General features: G+C 40.9%; 1 protein-coding gene across 1 annotated transcript in view; it reads left to right on the forward strand.

Annotated features, from left to right (window-relative positions):
* Positions 1-13,549, forward strand: part of AMBRA1 (autophagy/beclin-1 regulator 1) — a 124,800-nt gene that overhangs the window by 69,280 nt on the left and 41,971 nt on the right. The window contains 3 exon segments of the mRNA XM_009999594.1: positions 3,458-3,568; positions 11,057-11,245; positions 11,589-11,743. Of these exon segments, the coding sequence (XP_009997896.1) occupies positions 3,458-3,568; positions 11,057-11,245; positions 11,589-11,743 (455 nt within the window).

Consider the following 13,549-nt stretch of genomic DNA (forward strand, 5'->3'; position numbering starts at 1 on the left):
GGGGGGGGGAGGAGGGGGGACTGCTGAAAGCATTTATCTTCATTTCTGCCATCACCCAGTGTTTATTACGCAGTGATAGACATACGCAGGAAAGCTGCCAATCAAACCTACATTCACTGCAATTCAATTGGCCTTCACTTTGCATTTCAGCATTTTGAAATCTACATAATCTCTGCAGTAAAAGGTCGTTCTGTTTGTGGGGATGACAAGCCCGAGACCCTCGGGTACCCACTGCAGTCACTTGTGATCCCATCAAACAGTGCAAGACCCAGGAATCAGGACAGACTGTCAAGTGCTTGGTGAGAACTGCTGCTAGTAAGAGCTGATCATCTGCTGCCCACGTTTAAGAAGCTGAAGTGTGTTGTTTGCCTCCAGATTACACCAGAATTAAGAGGCAACAGCATCTTCTGCTCTCACCCAGGCTGACATCCTAACTGGGCAAAGCCAGCTGAGAATGAGTTCTCAGGCTGCATAGTGAACCAAAGCTCTGCAGTGAGGATGTTAGCTTTCCTACATTTTCTACCTGTGGTCTCAAATATTGCCTATCAACCAATGGAAAAAGTGAGCAACAAAGGTTAGATTAGCATGGTTGTGTACTGATGGGTATTTTCCTCCCTAAATTGAATGTCCAAAAAAGTTTCCATGCTTTTAATCATCTTTACTGTGGGACAGTGCACACATGCATGTGGGAGGCATCTGGCAGAATTTGTGATACAAATGTTACTACACTTTGTTATGTGTAGCTAGATACCATTTAGTCATTACATTTCTCAGTTGCATAATTAGTAAAAGTAGAGGTAATTAATAAAAACATGTAGATCGTGGATTATGCCATTAGTATTAGGCATACTGGTTTGTAGCCTTTGAGAAATGGTCTAAATCCTTCTGAACATGCTCCTTTAACTCTTCTGTTACCCGAAGCTGTACCATTAGTTGATAGGTTTTGCTGGGTCTGAAGTTTGTGCAGCGTTGTCCTGTAGATGGAGAGGTACTACTTTTTTCCATTGTTAGCTTCCTGTGTAGGTTGTGACTGCCTTTGGAGGTGAAAGGAATGCAAGCACTGTATCTAACTTGAAGGTTCTATAGAAATGGATGAGAAGATCAGAATATTTACAGGAAAAAAAAAACCACAAACATTTGCTAACAGCTATTTTTTAATGGTACTTTTAGCAATAGGCGCAACAGTTGTACGAGCCAGTTGAAGTTGCTGTTTGTGGAGTGGTTAGTAATGTTGCTAGGCTCTTGTGATGTAGAGGGAGGGCGTGATTACTCTCTTAGGGTATGTTATTCCACAGTTTATATATTACTTGCTATGCCTGTGAAGATTGTTCTCATTGCAAAACAGATGCTGACTTTGTTAATCTGTAATCCTCATCTGTAATAAGATTAATATTCTGGAATTATGTGCCCTGAGTAGTACTTCTGTTGCCAGTCTTTGTGGAATGTTTTCCATGTCTGACTCAGCCCTTACAAGCAATTGCTATCTAGTTGGTGATGTTAGTTACTGTTTCCCTGCAGCAAGTCTCACTGCTTGAAATGTGTACAGAAACTACTTTTCTGTTCTCCACCTGGTGGCTGGAGGCAAGACAACAGAAGAGCTGCCCTTGTGTGAGGAACCTGGGCTTGCAATGAGGAGACTTGAAGCAACATAAAATTTAATTGTCCTCCTTCCACTTCTGTTTGCAAACTGTAATTTCATTAATGCATCAAATCTGCTTTCTCCAGTTCATATCTTTTGTTCAGAGGAGGCCTTTGTTTTGGAGGGTATGGGATATGGCCTTTGGGCATATGTGAAAGCAATGGAAATTTCTGCTCTCCAAGTGATATGTGCATGTCTGACAGAAGCAGATACAGAGACTGAGCAGATGCACCGTGGACATTTGTCAATTGCTGGAGGCCTGGCACAGCTGAATACACAGTGCAAAGCTGTCTACTCAGAAGTCTTGCTCTTGGCTTATTTCTGAGCTTTCTCCAGGACCAAAACTCAGGACTCGACACAGCTTATTGATGAAAGCAGTAGCCTTTTTGGTTTCTCTCTTTAGTCATCACCTGACTAGAATTTGCTTCCTTTCTTTGTCCTGACTGCCTTGTTCTTTGCTTTGCAGAAAAAACATAAACCCTACTAGTGTGTGTATGTGTGTGTGTTTTCAGGCCATTTTTTTTTACAAGCCTGAGTATTCTTCTGTGGTTTGAGAAGAAAATTAAAATATGACCACCCTAACTTCCCTCATCTTCCACATCACTTTCATTTATTAGCAGTTAGGAAGCTTTTAGCTGTCTGCATAGGCAGCTGGATTGCTGTGCACTGGATACAGAGTTGTCAGTGATGTCTCTTCCACTATTGCTGCTGTGGCAGTAGAATCCTGAGCTAGCCCTTCTTCTGGGAGAGTGAAGCCACTGACTTTTCTATGTGCTTCCCACCACAGACAGTAAGGAAATGCTGAAATCCAGAGTGCATAGACTCTGGAGGCTGTGCTTTTTTCCATTTCTGCTTGGGGGATAATCTTGTTTTGCACTCCCTTATAAAATTATGTTGCCTTGAGTTTATCTGAGTGCCAGCATGTGTGTGTAGAACCAGGACTGCATGTTTATGAAGTCCTTAGAGATGGTAAATAGCACGAGATTTTTTACTCTGGTATTGTTGTGGGAGAACTGTTTCTTCTCTCCACTTGTCTCCCTAGGGATTGCATTCAGTGCCTCTGAGCTCTCAAATAGATGCTGACTTGACTTACCAGTGGAACTTCCTTTCTGCCTGGAAAACTGGTTTTTTGTACTAGTTTCTGAAATATTCTGCTCAGCCTTCTGCTTTGGTCCGTTGCCCAAATCTTTGTGTAGTTTCCAAGGGTCATGTCATTTGCTTGGAGTCAGGGCAGCCTCAGCCTGTTGTAGGTTGGGTCACCCAGAGCAGCAAAGGGCCAGCTCATAGGTTCTCCTTGCTAATATTTTGTTACAGCCCTTGCTGTGTGGCAAATACTACTGGCAACCTGTGTCTTCTGAGTGGAGTTTACAGTAGTAGGCAGGGATTATTATGTGTGTAATTTGCCAGGGCAATGGTTTTCCTTAGTGTGTATATATATATATTCTGGTCTGCCTTCATAGCTGTACTAGAACGTTTTGGGTCTGTGAAAATACAGTTTCACTGGTACCAATATGTAGAATGCATTTGCACCACATTAATATATTGAAATTTCTGCCTTGTGAATCTGGGTAAACCTTATCTTTCATCACCTTCCTTTTCTTTCAGAAATGTGTTGCAGGGAGTTGCTTTCCTATTAATTTCCGGTATTCTGTGGCTTATTTAGGAGGTGTTGCTATTTCTGTAAATAAGGTTTCTTTAAGTAATCTAAAGTTTTGTATATTGGATTTTGAAAAGTTTTGTATGGTTTTGTCTCTCCAGCTTATTTTCTGGATAATCTTCTGGAGGTTAAATTGGTAATTATTTTCCCCTTTTCTGTAGGTGCTGTGATTGGGGATGGGCAGTCAGCTGTGGCCAGCAACATTGCCAATACCACCTACCGGCTCCAATGGTGGGACTTCACTAAATTTGATCTGCCTGAAATCAGCAATGGTAAGGTGCAATGACACCAGTGCTTTCTTTTAAGTCTATACAAACTAGAGCTACCATAAGCTGTAGGATCTTCCAAAGGTAGCTACATGTTACAGGTCTTGGGTTACTTGATTGTGTTTTTACACAAGGATAGGATATAGATATTCATGAATGTTTCTTTTTACAATGATTTTTAGCTTAGGCCATTTCTGTGCATATGTGAAATCCATTACTTGACTCCTCAGCAAAAGAAGATGGGGTTGTCCTATAAGGGACTGACTTTTTTTTAGGGAGAACAGGGATTCTGTTTTCAGAAAGACTTCTGCTTTCGCAGATAGCCATTAAAATTCATTAAGAAAAGTTTCTCCCAGTTCCAGCCCTGTCTGTTCTGCAATTCTAGAAATCATATATCTGACAAAAGATGTTTCTTTGAGGTACTGTCCTGTTGCTTAAGGAACCCATTAAAATAGCACATGTAGTGACACAATAGTAGGGGAGATGGGGGGAATAGAATCACAGAATTTTCTGGGTCGGAAGGGAGCTTTAAACATCAACTAGTCCATCCCATGGCCATGGGCAGGGATATCATCTTTCAATAGTTGGGGTTGGTCAAAACTCTGTCCAATCTGACCTTGAACACTTACAATGATGGGGCATCCACAGCTTTTCTGGGCAACCTGTATGGGGCCATTTACCTCCCAGTCCCTGGGAAATTGAAAGAGCTAGGGGAAAGCCACCAGTAGCCCATCCCATTATAAAAACCTTTCTTACTGTGTCATTCCTAAAGATAAAGTATCTGATGTTCCTGTCTTACCTTCTTCCTTCATATTGTATAGAATATTGTGGTGTGATCATAGCCTGGTGGGAAATAAAAACTCTACTTCTAGACAGTAGCCCTTGACATTGTGAAGGGAGAAGAGACTTCATGTTTTTGCCTTTGAGAACCGTTCTGTCTCTTGGAAAGGAGGACACAGTGTCATCTTGAAAGTAAAATATTATGTTGAATTCATGTGTCTGTGCTTTGACGTGTCTTGTTAAGTGCCAAACTTTGTAGTACTGGTGTAAAGTTGTAGGGTGAGGATCAGTGCTCAAGGCAAAGTTTTGCCATGCAGTGGCAATACTTTCAGTCATCTAGCCAGACTCTGGAGCACAACAAATATGAAGTCAGAGGGGGAAACATCTTGCTGCAGACAAATTCTTTGAGACTTCTCTGCAGTCCTGTAAAGCATTTGAAGAGTGCTACAGCTGCTAATAGTTTGTTGGTTTGTTTTTTTTGTGGGTTTTTTTGGCCTCATATGGCTGCTGAGAAGACTGCTGATTAAAAAAAAAAAAGGAAAAAAGAAGCAGCATAAGATGTTTATTTATAATTTATGGAATCCCATAAAAAATAAGAACCATCTGCTCCTTAAGACATCAGCATTTCGATCCCCCCTTCCCCTACCAGGACACTTGAATTCTGAAACAACTTCCAATTAGCTGGAAATTGGGCAACAGTTGGTGTTGCCCTTGAGCCCTTCTTGCAGGCAGGGTTCCTGCTACAGGCCTATCTTCAGCCCTTCTGACTACCCAGTTGGTGTTTCATCGTACTTCACCTGTCCATCTTGATTTATTACCATTTGGAAATGTTCATTTTTACACTTCTTCTTCCTTCTGCTTCCTCCTTCTGAGCCCAACTCTTGCGCTCCTAGGTTCCTAGCCGTATCTCCCTCTGCCAGGGTCTAGTAGGGGTGTCTGAAGATGGAGCAGCTGTGCTCATCTTTCAACAGGTGTTTGCCAGGCTTGCCAAGGCACAGAACAAAGGCAAGCTGCCAGTTTGCCAAGGTGCATGAGTTTTTAGAGGTATTGTGAAGCTAAATGTGTAACAGTGGAGTGGTAAGTTGGAGGAGTTTTTTCTGACTCTTTGTGATCTTGGAAATAAACTATTTTCCCAGTAAAGCCTGTGACCTCAATAGCTCCCTTTTTTTCCGACATTTCCTGTAAATCAGGGAGGGTCATGTGAGAGAGTCTGCTTACACAGGGGGGCTGTTGCACTTCCTGGGACTGACTTGAGCCACAAGCAGTTTGGGAGGTCAGGCAGATGAAGTGATGCAGCTGAAGCTTGGGACTGCCTGCCAGCTCCGCTCTCCATCAAAGAAATGACTCTGTGGCCAACCTCCATCTCAGAGCAGCTCTTCTTCCTGTTACAATTAAACAAAGAAAAGATAGTTTGGAAGCAGGATGTTTTCCACTGAAGTGGACAAATCTGAGCCAGTGTGATTGGTGTGGTCCTGTGATCTCGGCACCCGTCAGAGCCCTGGGCTCAGGTCTCCGCTCCACAGCAGTGATCTCATTAACACTCAGTCCAGCAAGGGCACAAAACAGGACTCCCAACAGTCTTGGGGAAATGGATTTGCAGGGACTTGTGGCATTTTAGGCTCTGTCCTGTCTTTATTAATTGCAGAAGAGAAAAAAAGGTAGCTTCAAGTTTCTTCTCTCCTTTTGCCAGTTTTGCTTTTAATAAGTCAGAAATTAACATTGACCCAGAATAAAACTGTAATCATCAGTTATATCAGTGTTGGGGTGGGGAATTTATTTGGCAGCAAAGACAATGCTATCTCTGGCATTTATTTAATATTCTTCTAGTGGATTTCCTGCAGCTACCAGGTAAGTATTTAACTGGTGAACAGTATAGAATTACAGCCCTTCCACAGATAAAATATTTGAAGGTTTTTTCTCTTGTTTGTCTTTTGAATATACTTTCTCTTTTGTTACTCCTTGCTCATTATTTCATTTTCTAGCTGTAGTGGCTGAACTGGTCTAGCTTTTCCACATTTAGTCATGTGTCAGACATTTGTCCTGCTCTAACACTGAGAGATGCAGAAGAATTTAGAGGACAGACAGGGAAAAAAAAAAACAAAACATGCTAAGCAATGTATAAATAGGAGCAACTGTTAAGAGAATGTCACCCTTAAGGGCGGCTGGGAGTGGATGGTGCACTCAGTGCTATTTTCCTTTGGCAAACAGTGCTGTTGCTGCCATTCCAGGCCTTCCCCAGCTTTAAGCGTAATTATGCTGTAGGTGTGAACACAAGTTGGCACAACAGCTTGATTAATTTGTTCTCTGATGTTTCTTTTGATCTGCTGTGTCAGCTCAGTGGCTGCATTAACAACAAAAGAAAACGAGGGATGAAGAGGCAGCCTTGTTGTAAGTGGTTTTCCAAAAATAGAAGGTGTTTTCCAAAAATAGAAGGTTTTTTCCCTAAAATTTTCTGTATTGGCTTAATTTTCATAGATCAGGCCAAAGGCTCTAAGAAATCAAATAGCCTGTGGCTTTGTCAAATTCATGGCTATCTTTATCCTCCCTGTGTCTTGCAAATCCCTTAGATGCTATTTCCTAAAATGAAACCTTGCCGAGATCTCCACTGCTCACATTTAGACTTCTGCTGCTGCCACTTGTCAGCTCCCTTGGTTCTGGGCATAAGTGCTACCTGAGTCCCTCATCCTTTGTAAATGAGGGAAGAGCAAAGAACCATAATGCCAGCATGAATCAGATCTTGAAAGACTGAAATAAAGGGCATTCTTTTCTTGTTCAGTGCAACTTGCATCTGTGATGTTTTATGTTCCAGGCACACATCAAGGGGGAAAGACAGTTCACTTCTGGCAGGGGAACTCACAATCTGTTATGCTAAGAGGCATTCACCATATGCAACAACCTTTAAAAAGACACACAGTCACATTGGCCATCATGGTGGACTGCTCACCAAAAACTTCCGTGCTGAAGGAATAGACTCCTGGTGACTGGTGATTCAAACTTGGTGTTGTTTTAAAAAGACATACAGTAAATGCTAGATGAGGAAGAGGATTATAGACCTGGAAAGGAAAAAAGAATTGCCATGGAACTGTGAGGATATGTACAAGACATGACAGTGTCTCTGAATCTGTAAATGATACAGAAGAAATAAAGATGTGGGATTATTTTCTTATTGATGTCCAAGGTTGCATTAGATTTTAAAAACTCCAACATTTAAAAGCTGAGTCATGAATTCTATAGATTAAGATTTCCGTAATTATAGGAACAAGGAAGAAATGTTGCCTGTGCTCAGAGAAATCAGTATTTGTCTGCTCTAAAACTTCTTGCACCTCTTTGAAAAGCATCAGGAATTCATCAGTACAGAGGAGTGCCAGGGCTAGGTGACACCCATAGCTCTGGTCTCATAGCTACCTTATGGAAACTGCATCCTGAGCCCAGAGATGCAGGATAAAAATGTAGATATCTGGCAGAATAGGAATGAGTGAGAACAGTTCTTAGTCCCCAAAGAAAGGGACTGGACTATATTTTCTAATAATCAAAAGTTTTTTTGGAGGGTAAGGGCATGTTTCATAGTTGTATATTTGGCAAGTGCTCTGTCACTGGCCTTCTTGCTTTGCTGTCTTTTGAGTGCTTAATTCAGGTTTGCATGGGAGAGTCTCAGTATTCACCTGTCCCAATAAGTTCCCATTTCCCCACCCCCTTTTTCTTTTCTTTCTTCCAATATTTTAGATCACTGTTTATTAGATTACAACTGCAAACAAATTGGTGAGAAAGGACCCCCTTAACCAGAGAGTCTAGATCCCTGCTGTCTTAGGCAAGGACATCCTATACTTACTCTTATTCTGTCTTAAAATTGGTTAAATTCTTTGCCCCTTTCACTTCTGTTGAAAGACTATTCTAGAATTTTGCTACTCTGGTAGAAATCTTATAATTTCCAAACTTAATGGCTGCTGGCTGCTTTTACCCACTTACGTGTCAACATTACTTGTGAAGAGATTTTCTGGCACTTCAATTCTGCTATTTTTTGTAAGTGCTATTGCATTTCCTTGCAAAATATTTATTCACTTTTAAATTAAAAAAAAATAAATCCAAACAACATAAAATACATGTTTTGTTTTCCCCAGTCATCTTCCTAACTCTTTGCTAGGCTTGTTACCATTTAGGGTTTAATCTTCCTTGAACATGGCTGAGCAAAGCTGTGCCCAGTATCCTGCATCTGGTCTCAGCACAAGGTTGTACCTTAGCCTTGGTACTTCTAAGGTGCAGTTTAGAATTGCCATCTCTTTCACTGTTATGCCAAGTGAATGGCTCAGTCTTTACTATGATCACCAGAGTTTATTCCCTCTTGTTTCCAACTGAGAAGTTCCTATGTAAAGCAGAAGTTTATAAAAGTCCACACTAGAATTATTCCATTTCACTTCTGTTACGTCTGTGTACTTCAGTGCTCTGATCATACACTGTTAATGAAATTGCTCAGGTTTATCAACATAGCTCATAAACCATCTCCACTGTGTGTCTAGCTTATTGATAGAGCTGATAATTAGGACTGTTTTTTGAAATGACTCAATAAAGAAATCCTGTTGCCATGTGTCCTTTACCTGTTTACAGCATATACTGCAGTTCTTGTGTTGATGCCCATCATCTCTTGTAATGACATAATGAGTACTTGAGTAAAACTGAGATTTTGAAAAAAAAAGCAAATTGTTGTTCTACTTCCTCTTAAAATTAGTGTAGTATTTAATGTTTATTCTCTTGTCTCTGTTCAACTAGCTTCGGACTAAGCTCTCAAGAATTTCGACATCTTTTGGACTCTTTGTTCTTTGGAGAGCTGTGTATATTTTAGATTCTATTATTACAGCACTGACAGTGACTGCCATTATTTACCTTTTTTCTGTTCAGCACCTTTCTGTTTATACTAGGCTGAAAATTACTGTTTTTAGCAGCTTCAAAACTGAAAAAAAATGGTTGAATAAATTTAGAGAACAGGTGTAGGTGGTTTGGTACAGAATGTAATTACATAGTCCATTTTTTATCCTCATCTTCTTTTTCATCAGAGTTTCTCAAATGGAACAGTAGAAGTTGATACTAAACCATGTAGGAAAGCAGTTCCAGGAATAATGTCTTTGAGACCAGAAGAACTGTAGATGAGGTCCAATGAGCACTTTAAATCAGCAATGCTGGAAGAAGGAGCAGCCCTGCTTGCTTCCCTGTGATGACCTTTTTCTGCTTCTACAATTGTCTATGTGGTCAGGTGACATACCAGGTTGGGAAGACTCTTCTGGGTCAAATATGACCTAGGCAACAGTCACTAATTCTTTAGCTATACCAGTTCCCTGATGTAGCTTGCTTTCCACAGAAGTGTTGGGAGTAAAGAGCAAGGATTGTTTCTTCTGGCAGCACTGCCAGTTTGTTGAATCGTTGAGTTGTAGCCTTAATTTGATTTGGAAGTTCAGACTTTCAGAAGTAGGTACGGAGCGTTCTTGGCACTGTTCTTTTGCTAAACTAATAAGGAATCTAGCCCAAGAAATGCCTTCATAAACTCATCTGCAATTTTAGCCGAAGAAATGAAAGCCACTTCTAGGCTGGGCATGGTCTGAAGGTTTAAAAGAGAATTCCTGGATGGTAGAAGTTGGCCTAGTGCTCTAGCTTCAAGTATGTGAGATGAGATGTTCAGTCTTCCAGCATCCAGAGTTTCTGTATTGCAAATGTGGGCTTTGTTTCTAATTTTTTTTGTATTACTATCCCCTTGACTGTGAAAATACTAGAAATTCCCCCATCCCTGAAACAGCAGTTTCAGCTTCAAACTTCCTGGAATAATTGCAGCAGTTTTAGTGAAACACTAGCACGTATTTAGAGAGCAAATGTACCTCCAGTCTTGTCTTCTCAATCCACCACTGATAACAATGCTAAAAGGCCTTGCAACCTCATTGTACTAGGAATAGTGCACAGTAAGTGCATAATAAGATTCAATAGCCCAAAGAGCTTATAGGCTGCATTTGTACAGCAGAGAGGGGAAAAGGTTTGTACAAGGTCAGCCAGCCACTCACCAGCAGAGATTAAAGTCAAACTGACATTTTCTGAACTGCTGCTCATTACCCTGTCTGCAAGCAGTTACTTCAGTGGTTGCATGAGTGTCTCAAATGCTGGAGTAAATAAAAGGAGGACTGGCTGGAGAAGTCTCTGCCCTTTCTCACTTACTAAATCCAAGATTGCAGTAAAAATCAGCTGTCAGAAATGAAGGTCTGTATTGGCAGAGAGGCATTTTTCTCTCATCTCCTGTATGTTTGAGATAAGAGGAGCTGAAACTAAGGTCTCTGCAAGAGAAAGAGAAATTGTTTAAGGTGTACTGTTTCCAGTGACACCACTGCTGGAGTTTGTCAGGGAGTTATGATCTCAAACTTGTTTAAACTGTGCTGTCCTCTACAAAGGATGGTGTTATGCTTAACTAAGGATGGGTTTGATAAAGTGTAATTGCCGCTATTTCTTGGCCAAAGCCTTTAGAAGGTGAGTAGATTTCATTCCCTGGGCTCACTACGGTGTCTTATATCCATTTTGGAGCACATTTCGCATTAATCAGATTATTTTGGAAACTTTTGGAGGAAGCTAAATGTCTTGAGTGTCTTTTGCATGTACTATCTGGTCTCCAATGTTAGGTTTAAATCTTGCTTTATTCTCTGTTGAACCTGAGTGCTTTAATCACTGTTCCTTTCTTCTTTGCAGCCTCTGTGAACGTGCTTGTTCAAAACTGCAAGATTTACAATGATGCTAGCTGTGATATCTCTGCTGATGGGCAGCTGCTGGCAGCCTTCATTCCCAGCAGTCAGAGAGGCTTCCCTGATGAGGGAATACTGGCTGTGTATTCTCTGGCACCCCACAACTTGGGCGAGATGCTTTACACAAAGCGATTTGGTAAGCATGCAGCAAGAAGTCAGGGTGGGTGGGAGTGTGAGAAGGTAGAGTCTGGACATGAAAGGTGCAGGTATGGGGGAGTTCTAAGGGGTAGTCTTTTACTTCTTAAAGAACTTCGTTGTCTTGGTGGGAGGACACTTGCTGCAAATCTCCCAAGATTTGTGCAGGTCTCCTTATTCTTTATTATTTGTTCTTGTGCAGGTCTCCTTATTCTTCTCTACCTCTTATTAAGGGTGGGCTTAATATATCATACATTATGGGAATGCTGGAAGGAAGATGTGAGGGTGAGGCATGGAGAGGGATGTCAAACCCAGGAGAGAAATAACTCCTCTTCTCTTTATAGGCCCTAATGCCATTTCTGTGAGCCTGTCTCCAATGGGCAGATACGTAATGGTGGGACTGGCTTCCCGACGTATTCTGTTGCACCCTTCCACAGAACACATGGTTGCTCAAGTCTTCAGGCTGCAACAGCCCCATGGTGGAGAAACCTCTATGAGGGTGAGTGTATGTGTATTCTGTTTCTGTGTGTTGTCATCTATGATTTTGTGTGATTCTGGCTGTAGCATAATAGGTAGTTGCAGGGTTATGATAGCAAAGATGTAGCAAGCTCTAGGCCTACTGGAATAATAAACATGTGAAGGAACTTATTAGAGAGGTATGCAAACATGGCAGGAGAACATAAGTATAACAGAATTGTGAAACTTTACTCTGGTTTCAAATATGATGACCATCAAAGAAATTCCATGTAATATGTGGTATCTTAAGTCTAGATATCATTCATAGTACCTAGTATGTCTTTTGTACTTCTTGGCATTATATGCATATTGTATATACAGCTGGCTTTGCTGAGGGCTTTTTACAGCTGATGTTTCAGGATGACTTACTAACATTCCTAAAATTGGCTAGCCTCTAGGAGACTGGCCACCAGAGGTTTAGGGAAGGGTAGGAGCCAGCCTTCCCATACTTAAAGACTTAAGGTGAGGCTTAACATACTTTTGCCAAACAGACTTTCCCTGGCTATTTATTAATGAGCTTTCTATGTGGTGGGTCTATGTTGGCAGTGAAATTCTTTTTCAGAACTGAACTGACCCACGCGGAATCATTTAGTATGTGAGGAAAACATTCATCTTTTTGCAAACTGGCAAATAGGGTTAAGAGAACATGTGTATCTTACTTTTTTCCTCAGCAGAGCCCAACAGCTATTCCGTGATAATTTAGCATGGAAAAAGCCATGCACAGCTGATAATGCACAAAAAGTGTTGAGGAGGCACAACTAGATAATTTCTAAAGCTGAAATGTGGGCTTGGATTCAAGTTTTAGGCCATGTATGCAGGTGCCTTTTGTTATATGAGATGAAAAAAAGCTATTCAGACCTCTTCACTGAGGGGAATACCTTGATCACAGAGGAATTCATTCCATGAGCATTTTTTTTCCTCTGTCTGTATCTCTCTTTTTCTTTTTCTCTTATTTTTTTTTCATTGCCTCTTTTAAAACTTTTTTTAAAAGGCCCCTCTGATTATTACTACTTTTGACAGAGCTGTTGCAGTGTACAAAGGTTGCACTGAGCCCAGCACTGGGGGAAGACTTGTCTCTGGGAGAAACTGCTTGATTCACCTTCAAACTCTGTAGTTGCTCTGCTCATGATTCAGAGAGGGCCATCTCAGCTGTGTCATTACATGAGCTCCTTTATCAGCTGATATAAAACTCTTGCTTATCCTTGTCTCATCTGTTCCGTGTTACAATGCAAGGGAAAATGAATTATGAAGATACTTTTTGGTGCACCAATTGATACTTTTTCAGACCTTGTTCTGAGCTATCATTTTGGTACAAGCCTCTTCAGGTAAGAGGCAGAAATTAAAAAGTACTTAGGAGAAAAGCACTATTTGGTTAGCAGGTATGATTGGTGAAAGCTGTGTGTATGTGATAAGATCATTAATTACATGGATTCAGTATCCTGTTAGAGCATTTTAAAAGTCTACTTTGCCCTGCAGCTGTTTCTTTTTTCATTTTTTTTTAAGATCCTAGTGAAATGCATAGCTTTTATTTGCAGATACTGTGGGGACTATCCCTTCCCACAGTCATATCATAATCAGTTAAGATAGAGAATTCCTGTTAGCTAAAATCATGTCTCTTCCCTTAAAGAGATGTGATAGGCTTCTTCAGTCTCATCCACTCTGTACATTTGCTCTAAACTCCAGTTGCTATGGCTTCTATCTAGCCCTTCCTTTCGGAGACGTATTTTTCAAGCCAGCTAAATCAGTAATCTTCTGTCTAAATCTTCCATTTATATACCTTCATCTCTAT

The sequence above is a fragment of the Chaetura pelagica genome, unplaced genomic scaffold (genome assembly GCF_000747805.2).
Source record: "Chaetura pelagica isolate M959 unplaced genomic scaffold, ChaPel_1.0 scaffold55, whole genome shotgun sequence".
Classification (NCBI taxonomy): domain Eukaryota; kingdom Metazoa; phylum Chordata; class Aves; order Apodiformes; family Apodidae; genus Chaetura; species Chaetura pelagica.